At 37.0% G+C, this 15,130-nt stretch overlaps 1 protein-coding gene across 1 annotated transcript; it reads right to left on the bottom strand.

The window, feature by feature from the left end:
- Nucleotides 1-7,135: 7,135 nt before the first annotated feature.
- On the bottom strand, nt 7,136-8,083 carry LOC129628507 (olfactory receptor 8H1-like). Its single transcript, XM_055547938.1, has one exon. The coding sequence runs from the start codon at nt 8,081-8,083 to the stop codon at nt 7,136-7,138; it is 948 nt and encodes a 315-aa protein (XP_055403913.1).
- Nucleotides 8,084-15,130: the final 7,047 nt, after the last annotated feature.

The raw sequence follows: 15,130 nt of genomic DNA, 5'->3' as shown, positions 1-15,130 counted from the left end.
CCATAGCCTTGACTAGATGAACCCTTGTTGGCAAAGTAATGTCTCTGCTTTTGAATATGCTATCTAGGTTGGTCATAACTTTCCTTCCAAGGAGTAAGTGTCTTTTAATTTCATGGCTGCAGTCACCATCTGCAGTGATTTTGGAGCCCCCAAAAATAAAGTCTGACACTGTTTCCACTGTTTCCCCATCTATTTCCCATGAAGTGATGAGATCGAATGCCATGATCTTCGTTTTCTGAATGTTGAGCTTTAAGCCAGCTTGTTCACTCTCCACTTTTACTTTCATCAACAGGCTTTTTAGTTCCTCTTCACTTTCAACAATGCAGAAGAGGACAACATTTGGGGGCTAACCAATCAAAAACATAAAAGAAACGTAATTTCCAGGATTGTTCTGTGAAAAAAAGTCATCCACACACCCTAAACAGTTAACATCTAGGAATTTGCAACTGAGGATATTGTTTTCTTTATTGAGCCACTGTTTCTGAATCCCACTCTTATACCAACATAGCCTGTTCCCTGACTATCACAGATTTATTTTTTAGACTAATACTATTAAGGGATAAACTGTTCTTTACTTTTCCTTCTGTGAATAGGACTGTGACTGTATGTTTGCCAAGGCCTATCTAGTAATGCCAAAACTATACTGTCTTCAATCAGCATTTCCAGAGACTGTCTGCCAGCTACATACAGCTTTCGACAGCCTCTGGTATTTTCTTTAATGTTTTCTTTAATATAGCTGTGAATTCTACTTTTTCAACTCTGATAATCATAGTACAATTATGTTGAAAAAATATCCAATGAGAGAGTGGTGATAAGGACACTAGTTGTCGTTATGAACACTAGAGTTAGGGTATCTGGGCTCAAATGTGAGCTGGCTGGTTCTTTAACTAGTGGAGTGACCATGGACCACTGTCTACTCTTTCTGCTCTGCAGTTTCCTTATCTGTAAATTGCAACCTTCAAAAATATTTTGAGGCATAGATCTAGTACTGGGGATACAATGTTGAACAAATTAAGCAAGAATCCTGAACTGATTACGTTTATATGATAGTGTGTGTGTGGAGAGGGAAGAGGAGCAGAAAAGAAAAAAAATGCACTAGCAAAATATTATTAATGGTCGGATGTAGATACTTGGTATGGGGAACAAACGAAACATGAAAAAGAATAGAGAACAGGTACAATTTTAAATAAAGTGGCAAGGGTGTTTTTATTCAATCAGATCAGATCAGATCAGTCGCTCAGTCGTGTCCGACTCTTTGTGACCCCATGAATCGCAGCATGACAGGCCTCCCTGTCCATCACCAACTCCCGAAGTTCACTCAGACTCACATCCATCGAGTCAGTGATGCCATCCAACCATCTCATCCTCTGGCGTCCCCTTCTCCTCCTGCCCCCAATCCCTCCCAGCATCAGAGTCTTTTCCAATGAGTCAAGTCTTCGCCTGAGGTGGCCAAAGTACTGGAGTTTCAGCTTTAGCATCAATCCTTCCAAGAAATCCCAGGGCTGATCTCCTCACAATGGACTGGTTGGCTCTCCTTGCAGTCCAAGGGACTCTCAAGAGTCTTCTCCAACACCACAGCTCAAAAGCATCAATTCTTCAGCGCTCAGCCTTCTTCACAGTCCAACTCTTACATCCATACATGACCACAGGAAAAACCATAGCCTTGACTAAACGGACCTTTGTTGGCAAAGTAATGTCTTTGCTTTTGAATATGCTATCTAGGTTGGTCATAACTTTCCTTCCAAGGAGTAAGCGTCTTTTAATTTCATGGCTGCAGTCACCATCTGCAGTGATTTTGGAGCCCAGAAAAATAAAGTCTGACACTGTTTCCACTGTTTGCCCATCTATTTCCCATGAAGTGATGGGACCGGATGCCATGATCTTCATTTTCTGAATGTTGAGCTTTAAGCCAACTTTTTCACTCTTCACTTTCACTTTCATTAAGAGGCTTTTGAGTTCCTCTTCACTTTCTGCCATAAGGGTCGTGTCATTTGCATATTTGAGGTTATTGATATTTCTCCCGGCAATCTTGATTCCAGCTTGTGTTTCTTCCAGTCCACTGTTTCTCATGATGTACTCTGCATGTAAGTTAAATAAACAGAGTGACAATATACAGCCTTGACGAACTCTGTTTCCTATTTGGAACTGGTAGATAAGACTAAAAAAAAAAAAATGTAGTTCTCTATGAACAGGAATTTCTGAATGAAGGAAAAATGGAAAAATCTCAGGTAGTATCAGGACTAGTATACACTGAAGAGTTAGGATGTCATGTGGTTAAATCAAAGTGAATATAATTGATACAATAGTAAGGAATGAGTTCACGGAGGTTAGTATTGGATGCAAGGTTATTATGGACCAGTGGGATCTTATGAAGATTTTCCTTTTTACTCTTAGTGAGATAAGACCTGTAGGATTATTAAATAAAGTAATATATTCCAACTTACTCTTTAACAGTATGATTGCTCTGGCTCTTAGATTGACATTTAAATTCAAGAAGGACAAGGCCAAGCAGAGACAAGTCCAGAGACTGCAGCAATGATTCTAAGACTATGATCGTTCTTTGAACCAGTGTGGGTACCAGAAAAGATGTTGAGAAGTAGTCAGACTTCAAATATACCGTGTATTTTGAATTTATATACTATCTTGATAGATTGGATGTGAGGTGTGTGAGATAAAGATAAAATTTCAGGAGTCCTTTTAAGTTGTTGACTGAATAAGTAGGAGGATGGCCTTCCATCACCTGAAATTAGCATGTAGATGTTGCTGGTACTTACCTGTAAGTTCTCTTGTGAAGATAAACTCTTTTCACTCTTTATCTAAAGCCCTTTAAATATTGGCTTGTAGATGGGAAATACTTAGCAAAATATATCATGATCATTCTATTTATCAATTTATGACAGTAAATGCAGCTGTTTATGTTTTTGTATCTTTCTCTGTATCATACTTTTATTAAATAGCATTTTGACATGGCACCGTAAAAAAGCATATTATATTTTAAATTACTTCAGACTCCATTTTACATAAAATGTGGTATGCACTAATATAAATTTAGGAAAATAAAAATATTTGAAATATTTCATATGGCCTATAGATGATATAACACAATGCACATGTGTAATAATATTACTTATGTTTCTATAATCACATAAATGTATTCTAAACTACATTTTTATAAGAATAGTATAGTCAATTTATAAAGTTTAAGTTGTTTTAAAATTTACCTAATTTAAGAATTGTCCACATCATAGAATCTGTTCATCATATTTGTTTGCAGAAAATACATTTCCTAATCATAGAAATAGAAATGAAAGCATAGTAAAAGCATAACTTATAAAAGAGGCTAGAAAACTGAAAAGGGCTCATAAATATATGAAGCTACATTATGTTTATGAATGATAACAAAGGAGACAAAAAGTATACTGTTAAACTAATGGAAGCAAAAACAAGTAGCAATTGCTCTAAGTATAGAATCTAGAAAACATTGAAATCAGAGAAAAGCAGTCATGATAACTTCAAATGGCCTTGATAAATGATAAGTGACTTTTTAAACTAATTATCAGCAAATAATTCATATTTAAAACACTTCAATTTATTAACAGTTTGAACTAGTAAAACAATGTAAACTTTTAACTCCTAAAAGAGAATTGCACTTTTGCATCTTATTATTAAAATAATCAAATATAGTTTTGTAGATAAAAAAATTAATTTAAAAAATGAAAGTTTCATTTTGATATTTGGCAAAACTAATACAATCTTGTAAAGTTTAAAAATAAAATAAAATATCTATTATACAGAGTGAAGTAAGCCAGAAAGAAAAACACCAATACAGTATACTAACGCATATATATGGAATTTAGAAAGATGGTAACAATAACCCTGTGTACGAGACAGCAAAAGAGACACTGATGTATAGAACAGTCTTATGGACTCTGTGGGAGAGGGAGAGGGTAGGAAGATTTGGGAGAATGGCATTGAAACATGTAAAATATCATGTATGAAATGAGTTTCCAGTCCAGGTTCGATGCATGATACTGGATGCTTGGGGCTGGTGCACTGGGACAACCCAGAGGGATGGAATGGGGAGGGAGGAGGGAGGAGGGTTCAGGATGGGGAACACATGTATACCTGTGGCAGATTCATTTTGATATTTGGCAAAACTAATACAGTTATGCAAAGTTTAAAAATAAAATAAAATTAAAAAAAATAAAATAAAATAAAAAAATGAAAGTTTAAAATTATTATAGTGTAAATAAAATTATCTAGTTAAAAAAATTTAAACAAAAAATATTAAATGCTTGGTAAATAAAAAATATGATCTTAACCTTTAAATAGCAGAATAGATTAAAATTGAAATTCAATATTATATACAAGAAAAACTTTAAGGGAAATTTTTAGCGCTCTACCAGACTAAAATTAATGAGCTAACACAAAAACTGAATTCATTGTAAATTTGTAGTTTTACTTCTTATCTCTAACTGTTGCTTCCTGACCTGCATACATGTTTCTCAAGATGTGGGTCAGATGGTCTGGTATTCACATCTCCTTCAGAATTTTCCACAGTTTACTGTGATCCGCACAGTCAAAGGCTTTGGCATAGTCAGTGAGAAATCCTGAGCTGGATGAGGCACAAGCTGGAATCAAGATTGCTGGGAGAAATATCAATAACCTCAGATATGCAGATGACACCACCCTTATGGCAGAAAGTGAAGAGGAGCTCAAAAGCCTCTTGATGAAAGAGACAGAGTCTTGAGAGTGAAAAAGTTGGCTTAAAGCTCAACATTCAGAAAATGAAGATCATGGCATCTGGTCCCATCACTTCATGACAAATAGATGGGGAAACAGTGGAAACAGTGTCAGACTTTATTTTGGGGGGCTCCAAAATCACTGCAGATGGTGATTGCAGCCATGAAATTAAAAGACACTCCTTGGAAGGAAAGTTATGACCAACCTAAATAGCATATTGAAAAGCAGAGACATTACTTTTCCAGCAAAGATCCATCTAGTCAAGGCTATGGTTTTTCCTGTGGTCATGTATGGATGTGAGAGTTAGACTATAAAGAAGGCTGAGTGCCGAAGAATTGATGTCTTTGAACTGTGGTGTCTGAGAAGACTCCTGAGTGTCCCTTGGACTGCAAGGAGATCCAACCAGTTCATCCTAAAGGAGATCAGTCTTGGGTGTTCCTTGGAAGGACTGATTTTGAAGCTGAAACTTCAATACTTTGGCCACCTGATGCGAAGAGCTGTCTCATTGGAAAAGACCCTGATACTGGGAAAGATTGAGGGCAGGAGAAGGGGATGACAGAGGTTATGAGACGGTTGAATGGCATCACTGACTCAATGGACATGGGTTTGGGTAAACTCTGGGGGTTGGTGATGGACAGGGAAGCCTGGCGTGCTACAGTTCATGGGGTCACAAAGAGTCGGACACGACTGAGCAACTGAACTGAACTGAACTACTTATCTCTGTTAAGTAGTTTAAAACAAATGAGATAAGCATTTACAATATTGTAAAGTTAAAAAATAAAATAAAATAAAAATTAAAAAAGCATTTAATTTAATTTTACAAATCTCTAGAAATCGAGAGAAAGACAATTACACTATAAAATACACAGAATTTCAATTAAAAAGCAATTTACTGAAGCTTGTTGACACATCATAGAAAGGAAGGATTTTTTTAAATATTTTCAGATAGTAACCAAAGAGATATAACTGTCTGCAGATTTTTAACTTGATGAATTTACAAACACTTCGCATTCAAAGAATTGCAAAATGAAAGTGAATTTTCCCCATGTATCAAAAACACATTCATCTTAGAATTCATTGACAAAAAAATAGTTAAAGGTTAATCTTGTTAATGTACACAGTAAACTGCAAAAAGGTGCATATGAAATGACAGAAGTATTGTTCTAGCACATTTTATATATATAATATATATATTATATATATATACACATATACACACACATAACTATCAATCTGGAAGAAAACATAAAAGTTATTAATTTTTAGGGCATTTCTAGTTCCTTAAATTTTCAACATTTTTCAAGTTTTCTGCAATATTGGCATGTACTATTTTAAATCCAAACCTGTGAGGTGCTGAGTTTTTTTTTTTAGCTATTTGTGTGTTTGTCTTTTAAATCTACCAAAAGTAATTTTATACAAACAAGAGAATATTCTGTAAGAATAAGACACTGCATTAAAAATACTGAACAAATAAGAGTGTTCTAAAAATAATGCTGCTGCTGCTAAGTCTCTTCGGTCATGTCCAACTCTGTGTGACCCCTTAGACGGCAGCCCACCAGGCTCTGCCGTCCCTGGGATTCTCCAGGCATGAACACTGGAGTGGGTTGCCAATTCCTTCTCCAATACATAAAAGTGAAAAGTGAAAGTGAAAAGTGAAAGTGAAGTCACTCAGTCTTGTCTGACTCCTAGTGACCCCATGGACTGCAGCCTATCAGGCTCCTCCGTCCATGGGATTTTCCAGGTCAGAGTACTGGAGTGGGGTGCCATTGCTTTCTGCCTTCTTCTAATGATAATGGTCTGCCTTTAATAGTACTACCTTAAACACTTATATCAGTTATACGATTTAATCTTTAGAAAAACTCTATGGACCTGGAATCATAATTTATTATATTCAATTGAGAAAGTGTTTATTTAAGAGTTACACAGCTGAAAGAGCTGCAGATCTAGAATCAAAAGTCTGGAGTGTTTGGTTCAATAACAAGAGCACTCTGCTATACTGCTTTTCCACAATGTAAATGAAATAATTTCTAAAAGTGTTGTCATTGTTCCAAAAATGAAGCTCTTTTCTGTCATAAAATTCTCTGAATATGCATGAAATACTTTAAAAGGTGGTAAATAAAATTTTTATTTTGCTAATCAGTTAGCCTTAAAAACAGATAGATGTGCACCATGGATTTAACATGTGTCAGTGTTTCCAATTACAATGTGGATTTCTAAAGGCATATTCTAATAAATGTCCAAGAAAATATTTGTTCATTCAAAGGATAATTCTACTGAATAAATGAATAAATAAAGAACAAGTAAAGTCTTCAATTCATTTCTGGAGAAAGAGGAAGGAAATGCCGTAAAGGGAAGAAGGAAAAAAAAATAGCTTAAAAGTTCAGCATCACAGTTATTTTAATTGCTTGGAAACCTTTCTTTTCTGCATGACTCTACTGACAGCATTCTTCACTTCCTTGTTTCTAAGACTGTATATAAGGGGATTCAGCATGGGGATGACAATAGTATAAAAAACAGAAGCCACTTGATCCTTTCCCAAGGAGTAGGACTTACTTGGTTTTAGGTAAGTGAAAATCATAGTGCCATAGAAGATGGTTACTCCCAGGAGATGGGAGGCACAGGTAGAGGAGGCTTTCTGCTTCCCTGCAGTGGAAGTAATTTTCAGGATGGTGGACATAATGGACACATAGGACACGGATATTGTGATAAGAGACACCACTAGGGTACAGCCAGCAAAAATGGATATTATGATTTCAATATCATGTGTGTCAGTGCAGGACAGGGATAGAATTGGGGATGTGTCACAGAAAAAGTGGTAGATTACACTGGAGTCGCAGAAATGCAATTTGTTCATGCAAAGCACATTGACAAAGGAATCTGTAAAGCCAATCAAATAGGATCCAAAAACAAGAGAGCAGCAGCGTCTGGTGGACATAACAACGGGGTAATGCAGAGGGCTGCAGATGGCTGCATAGCGATCATAGGCCATGGAGGAGAGAAGGAAACATTCAGTGGCACCCAAGAAGACAAAGAAAGACATCTGAGTGAAGCAGTTCACGTATGAAATAGTTTTGATGGAAGTCAGTAAGTTGTCTAAGGTTTTAGGGGTGATGACACTTGAGTAACTGAGGTCAAGAAATGACAAGTGACTGAGGAAAAAGTACATGGGTGTGTGAAGCTGGGAATCCAGGTAGATTATCAGGATCATCCCCACATTCCCCAGCACAGTGATCAGGTATATCAGGAAAAAGAGGGTGAAGAGGACCAGCCGGATCTCTTCAGAGTCTGTCAGCCCCATGAGGATGAAGTCAGACACCTGTGTGATATTCCTTCTGCCCATAGTGTTCAAATGCTCCAAACTGTTGAGAAATCAAAGTTGAAACTTATCAGAAATTACTTCAAAAAGTTTGTGTTGCTATATAAGACCTGACATATTTATATTCATTTAGTGTTTCTAAAAACTGATGATAATGAGGTATGGACTGTGTATGAAGAAAAAAATATTAATTTGATTCCCAAATATACAAATAGATGTAAATTGACATTTAAATACAACAAAAAGTAGTATATTGAATAAATTGTATAAGCCTGAAAGTGAAAGAAAGTGAACTCGCTCAGTCATGTCCAACTCTTTGCGACCCCGCGGATTGTAGCCTACCAGGCTCCTCCATCCATGGGATTCTCCAGGCAAGAGTACTGGAGTGGGTTGCCATTTCCTTCTCCAGGGGATCTTCCCAACCCAAGAATTGAACCTGGGTCTCCTGCATTGGAGGCAGAGGCTTTAACCTCTGAGACACCACGGAAGCCTCCTAAATGCTTCCCATTATTAATGAATTTAATTCCCATTAGTTTATTATACCATAGTATTATTACCCACATTTTTCATATAAGAAAAAGGTAACAGAATTTGGGTAATGTTTCCATAGTTAGAACTATTAAATATTGGCTCTGTATTTCTACCAAGATAGACTGACTCCAGAGAGCGTGTCCATTATATTCCTGTCATAGTTAGTTTCAAATATGCCTATTAAAATGCTATATATATCATAAACAATCATAGTAGAATATTTTTAATATACTATGCTCTGCTATTTCCCCTAATATTATTTAATACTAATGAAAAATAACTATCAATCTTTGGACTTTAGTAGACTGACCACATACAAAGTATTAATTTCCAAAAGATACAAACATCATAACCTGGCCATTCAAAATCAAATTTCTTCTAAAATTATATTTCTAAATGGCTAAGAGATCATGATCATAACAACTCTGTTTCTGGGTCCACCAGTCCTGGCACTACTGAAGGCAAAGATATCTAAAATGGTATCTGCATGCATACTCTTCTGATATTATTCATGCTTTATTTGATTTCAACTAAAATCTTCAATTTTTTAGAACAATACTTACTGGGAAGCAAGATTGACTGAAAAACACCTTCTTCTAATATTATCTGTCTTTCTGTAATATAATATTTGTTTCTTTGAGATAAATTCTTTTTAAATATTAGTGCAGTCATTTTGTCTTATTCTGAAGGAAAAATTAATCAACCTAGAAAGTTTGTTCAGTTCCCGATCAAATGTAACATCTGCCAGGAATGTATGTCTAAAATGGATATCAGAAGCAGAGCAGAGTATGCCTTGCCTCTTATCCTAATAATTCCAGGGCACCTCACATACTGGGGATTGATGATTGCAACACTTGGTCATCCCTGTGGACCAATTTCCAAGGAAGAATTCTTGGCATATCTCCAAGGACAAAAGGGACTTGGCATGTCTTCAGGGACTAGATGCAGGTATGCTAGGCCATGAGAAACTAGATGTCTTCCTTTGCAAGACCCACAGTGAGGGGCCTAATGGCTTGGTCTTCCTGTGTGGTGCTCTAAATTTTTGCCTGGGTGGTAGAGAAACTATTCTAGAGCAATACTTACTCTATACCTGAAACTGTCAGGGAAAGAATGATTTTTTCATTCCTGAGGAAAGACTTATTTTTCACAATGAGTCTTTTATATCTAATTGCATGACACTATTATGGGAGTAGACATTTTCATTAGAAACAAACTGAGAATTTAACAAAATTGAAAGAATATGAAAAAATTCAACATTATATAACATTTTGATAAATTTTGTAACATTTTGATAAATTTCTCCAGATGATTTTTTAATATAATGCTTGTTTGCATACCTGTAGAACTTCATAATTATTATCATACTGGATGTTCAGTATCCATCCTTATTTTATAATTTAAATTTCATAACATACTATAGCCAATGTTATTCTAGTCTCTCATAAAACCAATAACTTCATGTTTTATTTATTGACTGACACCCTATAACCAACTTTATTCTAGTGAAGTCTTCTTCAGATGTTAAGAATGTTATTGAATATTGTTTATCCAAGGTGAGATAACAAGGAAAGACTATAAAAAGGGATAAACTGAGAATCAGGTTAAAATACTCTTATGAATCTTTCATTAATTCATGAGAATTAAACCAATTTTCATATAGATTTAAAAGTGACTCTTATAGGAAACTCTGGTCATCCTCCCGAATTTCAAGAGATAATTTGTTGTTTGGAAAAAAGGAAAAAATTGTGCATTTATTGTAATTTTAATGAATTTTGGAAGGGCATTTATACTCACTCAAACTTTGTTCTGCTAGAATAGGTGTGAAATAAAATTCATATTTTATGATAAGAAAAATTATAAGCAAAAATGTCCTTCTGTCCTTTCACCTCCTCCCTCCCCTCTACGGTGCATTGTGTATCTACATTATGCCTTGGCCAAACCTCCACTGTCAACAGAAACCTGCTCAGCCATAAAAAGCAACATTCTTCTAGCATCAACAAAGCAACTCCTTAAGATATTCCTTTTTAATCTCATATGATACCACTATGACCCACGACTTCCCTGGTGGCTCAAATGGTAAAGAATCTGCCTGCAATGTGGGAGATCTGGGTTTGATCCCTGGGTCGGGAAGATTCCCTGGAGAAGGAAAAGGCAACCCACTCCAGTATTCTTGCCTTGGAAACCCCATGGACAGAGGAGCCTGGTGGGATGCAGTCCATGGGGTCATAAAGAGTCAGACCCGACTGAGAAACTAACCCTTTCACATGAACCATGACCTAGTACTTGCTTAGATCTAGATTGTATCCACTGTCAAATATACATCATTTAATATACAGGTCTCTGTCTCAAAAACTTATGTAACTGTCCTTTGACTTCTAACAGGCAAAAAGTTCCTGGATTTCTGAGCTGTCCTCAAGTTACAATCCTCAATTTGACTTGAATAAAAGTTTCCATTTCTTTCTTCGAGTGACCAGTTAATTTTTCACTGAAAGTCTGATTCCTTGTGACCCTATGGATTATAGCTCACCAGGCTCCTCCATCCGTGTGACTTTTTTAGGCAAGAATCCTGGAGTGGTTGCCATTTTCTTTTCCAGGGATCTTCCCGACCCAGGGATCAAACTCAGGGCTCCCACATTGCAGGCAGACTCTTTACCCTCTGAGCCACCCGGGAATCCAGTCTTATTTGGAGATTAGAAAGCCAGAGTAAACTTATTTGATGATAAGTAACTTTGGGAGTTAAGTAAAATAAGAGGCTAATAGTAATTTTCAATGTAAAAACCACCTCAACAACCATAATATTAACATTAGTCACTTAGTTGTGTCCAGCTCTTTGCAACCCCGTGGACTATAGCCTACCAGGTTTCTATGTCCTTGTAATGCTTCAGGCGAGAATCCTGGAGTGGGTAGTCATTCCCTTCTCCAGGGAATCTTCCCGACCTGGGGATTAAACCCGGGTCTTGGGGATTTCAGGCAGATTCTTTACCATCTGAGCTACAGGAGCTTCCCTGTAGCTTTTGGTGACTATAATTTTGACTCTATATTTGTGACTCTAAATTGGTTACTGCAAAATTACCAGGAGCAAGTCACTTGCTTAATATTTTCCCATCCTTGAAATTTATCTTGATTATGTTCAATATATATATATATATTTTTTTACACGATTTGTGGCTATTACTGTACCTTTTATTGTATCACGGCAGAAACAAAAGTCTGCTCAGAGATTTTTTTAAAAGTCTCTCTTGATTTAATATGATATAGTTTCATCCTTTAATTTGTTGGTTTTAACTATGCCATCCACAAACATTCCTTTTTCTCTTGGACTCTACTGTTGTTTTTTTTTCTTTAATGAGTGAAAGAATGATTCTTTTGTTTTCTTTGGATGCTGCTGTTGCTGCTGCTTAGTCACTTTATTCATGTCGAACTCTTTGCAACTCTATGGACCATAGCTCGCCAAGCTCCTCTGTCTTTTTTGACAAATGCTATTAAATTATCTTTTTTTTTTGTTTTCTAATTCATTAATTGTTATCTAATTTGTATCACTTTTCACCTACTGTATGAGATTTGTGGGGAACAAAAAATAATTTTCCCTCTGTCCTTTCTTATTTTTGGCTGAAACCCACCTTCTTGTAATGAAAGGCAGATGACCAGGATAAAAACAAATAGAAATTTAGTAATATATATATCCCCCTTATACATGGGAGACATCCAAGAAAACTGAGTAATTCTCCAAAAAGGGTCTAAGCCACGACCTTAAATACCATCTCCAGCTAAAGGTAAAAGAAGATATGGGAGGGTGGGAGTCAGGAAAGAATAGTAACCAAGAGTGCAGTTGTTAATGCAGACTCAACTTCATTCTTTCTTCACTGAATAGAGATTTAGTCATCTTTCTCCTGGTATAGAAAGGGAGGCAAAGTGTAAGTGATAGTCACTTAGTCATGTCAGACTCTTTGTGAATCTTTGCGGCCTCATGGACTGTAGCCCTCCAGGCTCCTTTGTCCTTGGAGTTCTCCAGGCAAGAATACTGGAGAGGGTAGCCATTCCATCTCCAGGGGATCTTCCCAATCTAGGGATCAAAACCAGGTCTCCTGCATTGCAGGCAGATTCTTTACTCACTGAGCCAGCAGGGAAGCCCACAGAGAGGGAGACATCCTTCCAAATGGAGAGTAGCAGTGTTAGTCACTCAGTACCCAACTCTTTGTGACTCCATAGATTGGATTGTAGTTCACCAAGCTTCTGTGTTCGTGGGGATTCTCCAGGCAAGAATACTGGACTGGGTTGCCATTTCCTTCTCCAAGGGATCTTCCCCACCCAGGGATTGAACCCAGGTCTCCTGCATTTCAGGCAGATTCTTTACAGTCTGAGCTACATGGACATTTCCCCTTTAAATGTAAATGCCTCCTACAAAAGGATAACTTCTACTCAATTTCCAGAACATCTTCCATGTCTACTGTTTTATTTTATTTTAAAATAACTAAATAATCCTTGAGCATAGAAAGCATCTAATGGCATTGAAAATTTTTTTCCCTTTCAGGTTGAATTTACTGTTTTTTTTTTTCTAGGACCTAGTAATACCTGCTTAACTCACTATGGAAAGACATGAATTAGAGGTATTGAGGGATGGTACAGATACAGAAGTTCAAAGAGAGAATGATGAGAGGTCATGAAGGATAAGTTTGAGGTGTATATTAAAATATGTATACATATGAACATTTGGCCACCTCATGCGAAGAGTTGAGTCATTGGAAAAGACTCTGATGCTGGGAGGGATTGGGGGCAGGAGGAGAAAGGGACGACAGAGGATGAGATTGCTGCACGGCATCACTGACTCGACGGACGTGAGTCTGAGTGAACTCCAGGAGTTGGTGATGGACAGGGAGGCCTGGCGTGCTGCGATTCATGGAGTCGCAAAGAGTTGGACACGACTGAGCGACTGATCTGATCTGATCTGATGGACATTTAATCATAACTCGACAAGTGAAATATATTTCTACATTTTATGATTAACTGGAAAAGTGTGATATGTTTCTGCTCTTAGAGAGAGATTAACTAGGAAACATTAAAACATAAAAAGTAACAATTTGATATATAATTTTATTAATACCAAATAAATATGAAGGCCTGATATGATCTACAGACAACATATACAGTGAAAGTGCAAATAATGCATACAATTAGAACTGAGGAAAATATAGGTAAATATAAATATATTTCAACAGCTGACATTTTTCAAACAATTATAAAAATTTAAGCATTATAGTTATAGTGCATAAATGAAAAGCTTTGATAGAGGAAAAAAAAGGAAATATCAGTTTAATAATTTTCCATGATGATGGTGAAATATAATGAAAGCAATCATCTGAATCGGATATTGTGCTTAGAATGAAAAATGTATGTAGGTTTAAGAAAGGGAATGAGTGATGAGTTGTTAAGACAGCCTTCAGTTCAGTTCAGTCACTCAGTCGTGTCTGACTTTTTGCAACCCCATGAAATGCAGCACTCCAGGCCTCCCTGCCCATCACCAACTCCCAGAGTTCACCCAAACTCATATCCATCGAGTCCGTGATGCCATCCAGCCATCTCATCCTCTGTCATCCCCTTCTCCTCCTGCCCCCAATTCCTCCCAGCATCAGGGTCTTTTCCAATGAGTCAGCTCTTTGCATGAGGTGGCCAAAGTATTGGAGTTTCAGCTTTAGCATCAGTCTTTCCAAAGAACACCCAGGACTGATCTCCTTCAGAATGGACTGGCTGGATCTCCTTGCAGTCCAAGGGGCTCTCAAGAGTCTTCTCCAACACCACAGTTAAAAAGCATCAATTCTTCAGTGCTTAGCCTTCTCCACAGTCCAACTTTCACATCCATACATGACCACAGGAAAAACCATAGCCTTGACTAGATGGACCTTTGTTGGCAAAGTAATGCCTCTGTTTTTGAATATGCTATGTAGGTTGCTCATAACTTTCCTTCCAAGGAATAAGCATCTTTTAATTTCATGGCTTCAATCACCATCTGCAGTGATTTTGGAGCCCAGAAAAAGAAAGTCTGACACAGTTTCCATTGTTTCCCCATCTATTTCCCATGAAGTGATGGGACCAGATGCCATGATCTTCATTTTCTGAGTGTTGAGCTTTAAGCCAGATTTCTCACTCCCCTCTTTCACGTTCATCAAGAGGCTTTTTAGTTCCTCTTCACTTTTTGCCATATGGATGGTGTCATCTGCATATCTGAGGTTATTGATATTTCTCTCAGTAATCTTGATTCCTGTTTGTGCTTGTTCCAGCCCAGTGTTTCTCATGATGTACTCTGCATATAAGTTAAATAAGCAGAGTGACAATATACAGCCTTGATGTACCCCTTTTCCTATTTGGAACCAGTCTGTTGTTCCATGTCCAATTCTAACTGTTGCTTCCTGACCTGCATATAGGTTTCTCAAGAGACAGGTCAGGTGGTCTGGTATTCCCATCTCTTTCATAATTTTCCACAGTTTATTGTGATCCACACAGTCAAAGGCTTTGGCATAGTCAATAAAGTAGAAATTGATTTTT

The sequence above is a fragment of the Bubalus kerabau genome, chromosome 15 (genome assembly GCF_029407905.1).
Source record: "Bubalus kerabau isolate K-KA32 ecotype Philippines breed swamp buffalo chromosome 15, PCC_UOA_SB_1v2, whole genome shotgun sequence".
Lineage (NCBI taxonomy): Eukaryota > Metazoa > Chordata > Mammalia > Artiodactyla > Bovidae > Bubalus > Bubalus kerabau.
The sequence above is the reverse complement of the archived record's forward strand: the minus strand, read 5'-3'. Positions and strand labels throughout refer to the sequence as shown.

Bases quoted from the DNA above. Each gene is read 5' to 3' on its own strand.
- LOC129628507 (XM_055547938.1), bottom strand. From the start codon at position 8,083: ATGGGCAGAAGGAATATCACACAGGTGTCTGACTTCATCCTCATGGGG.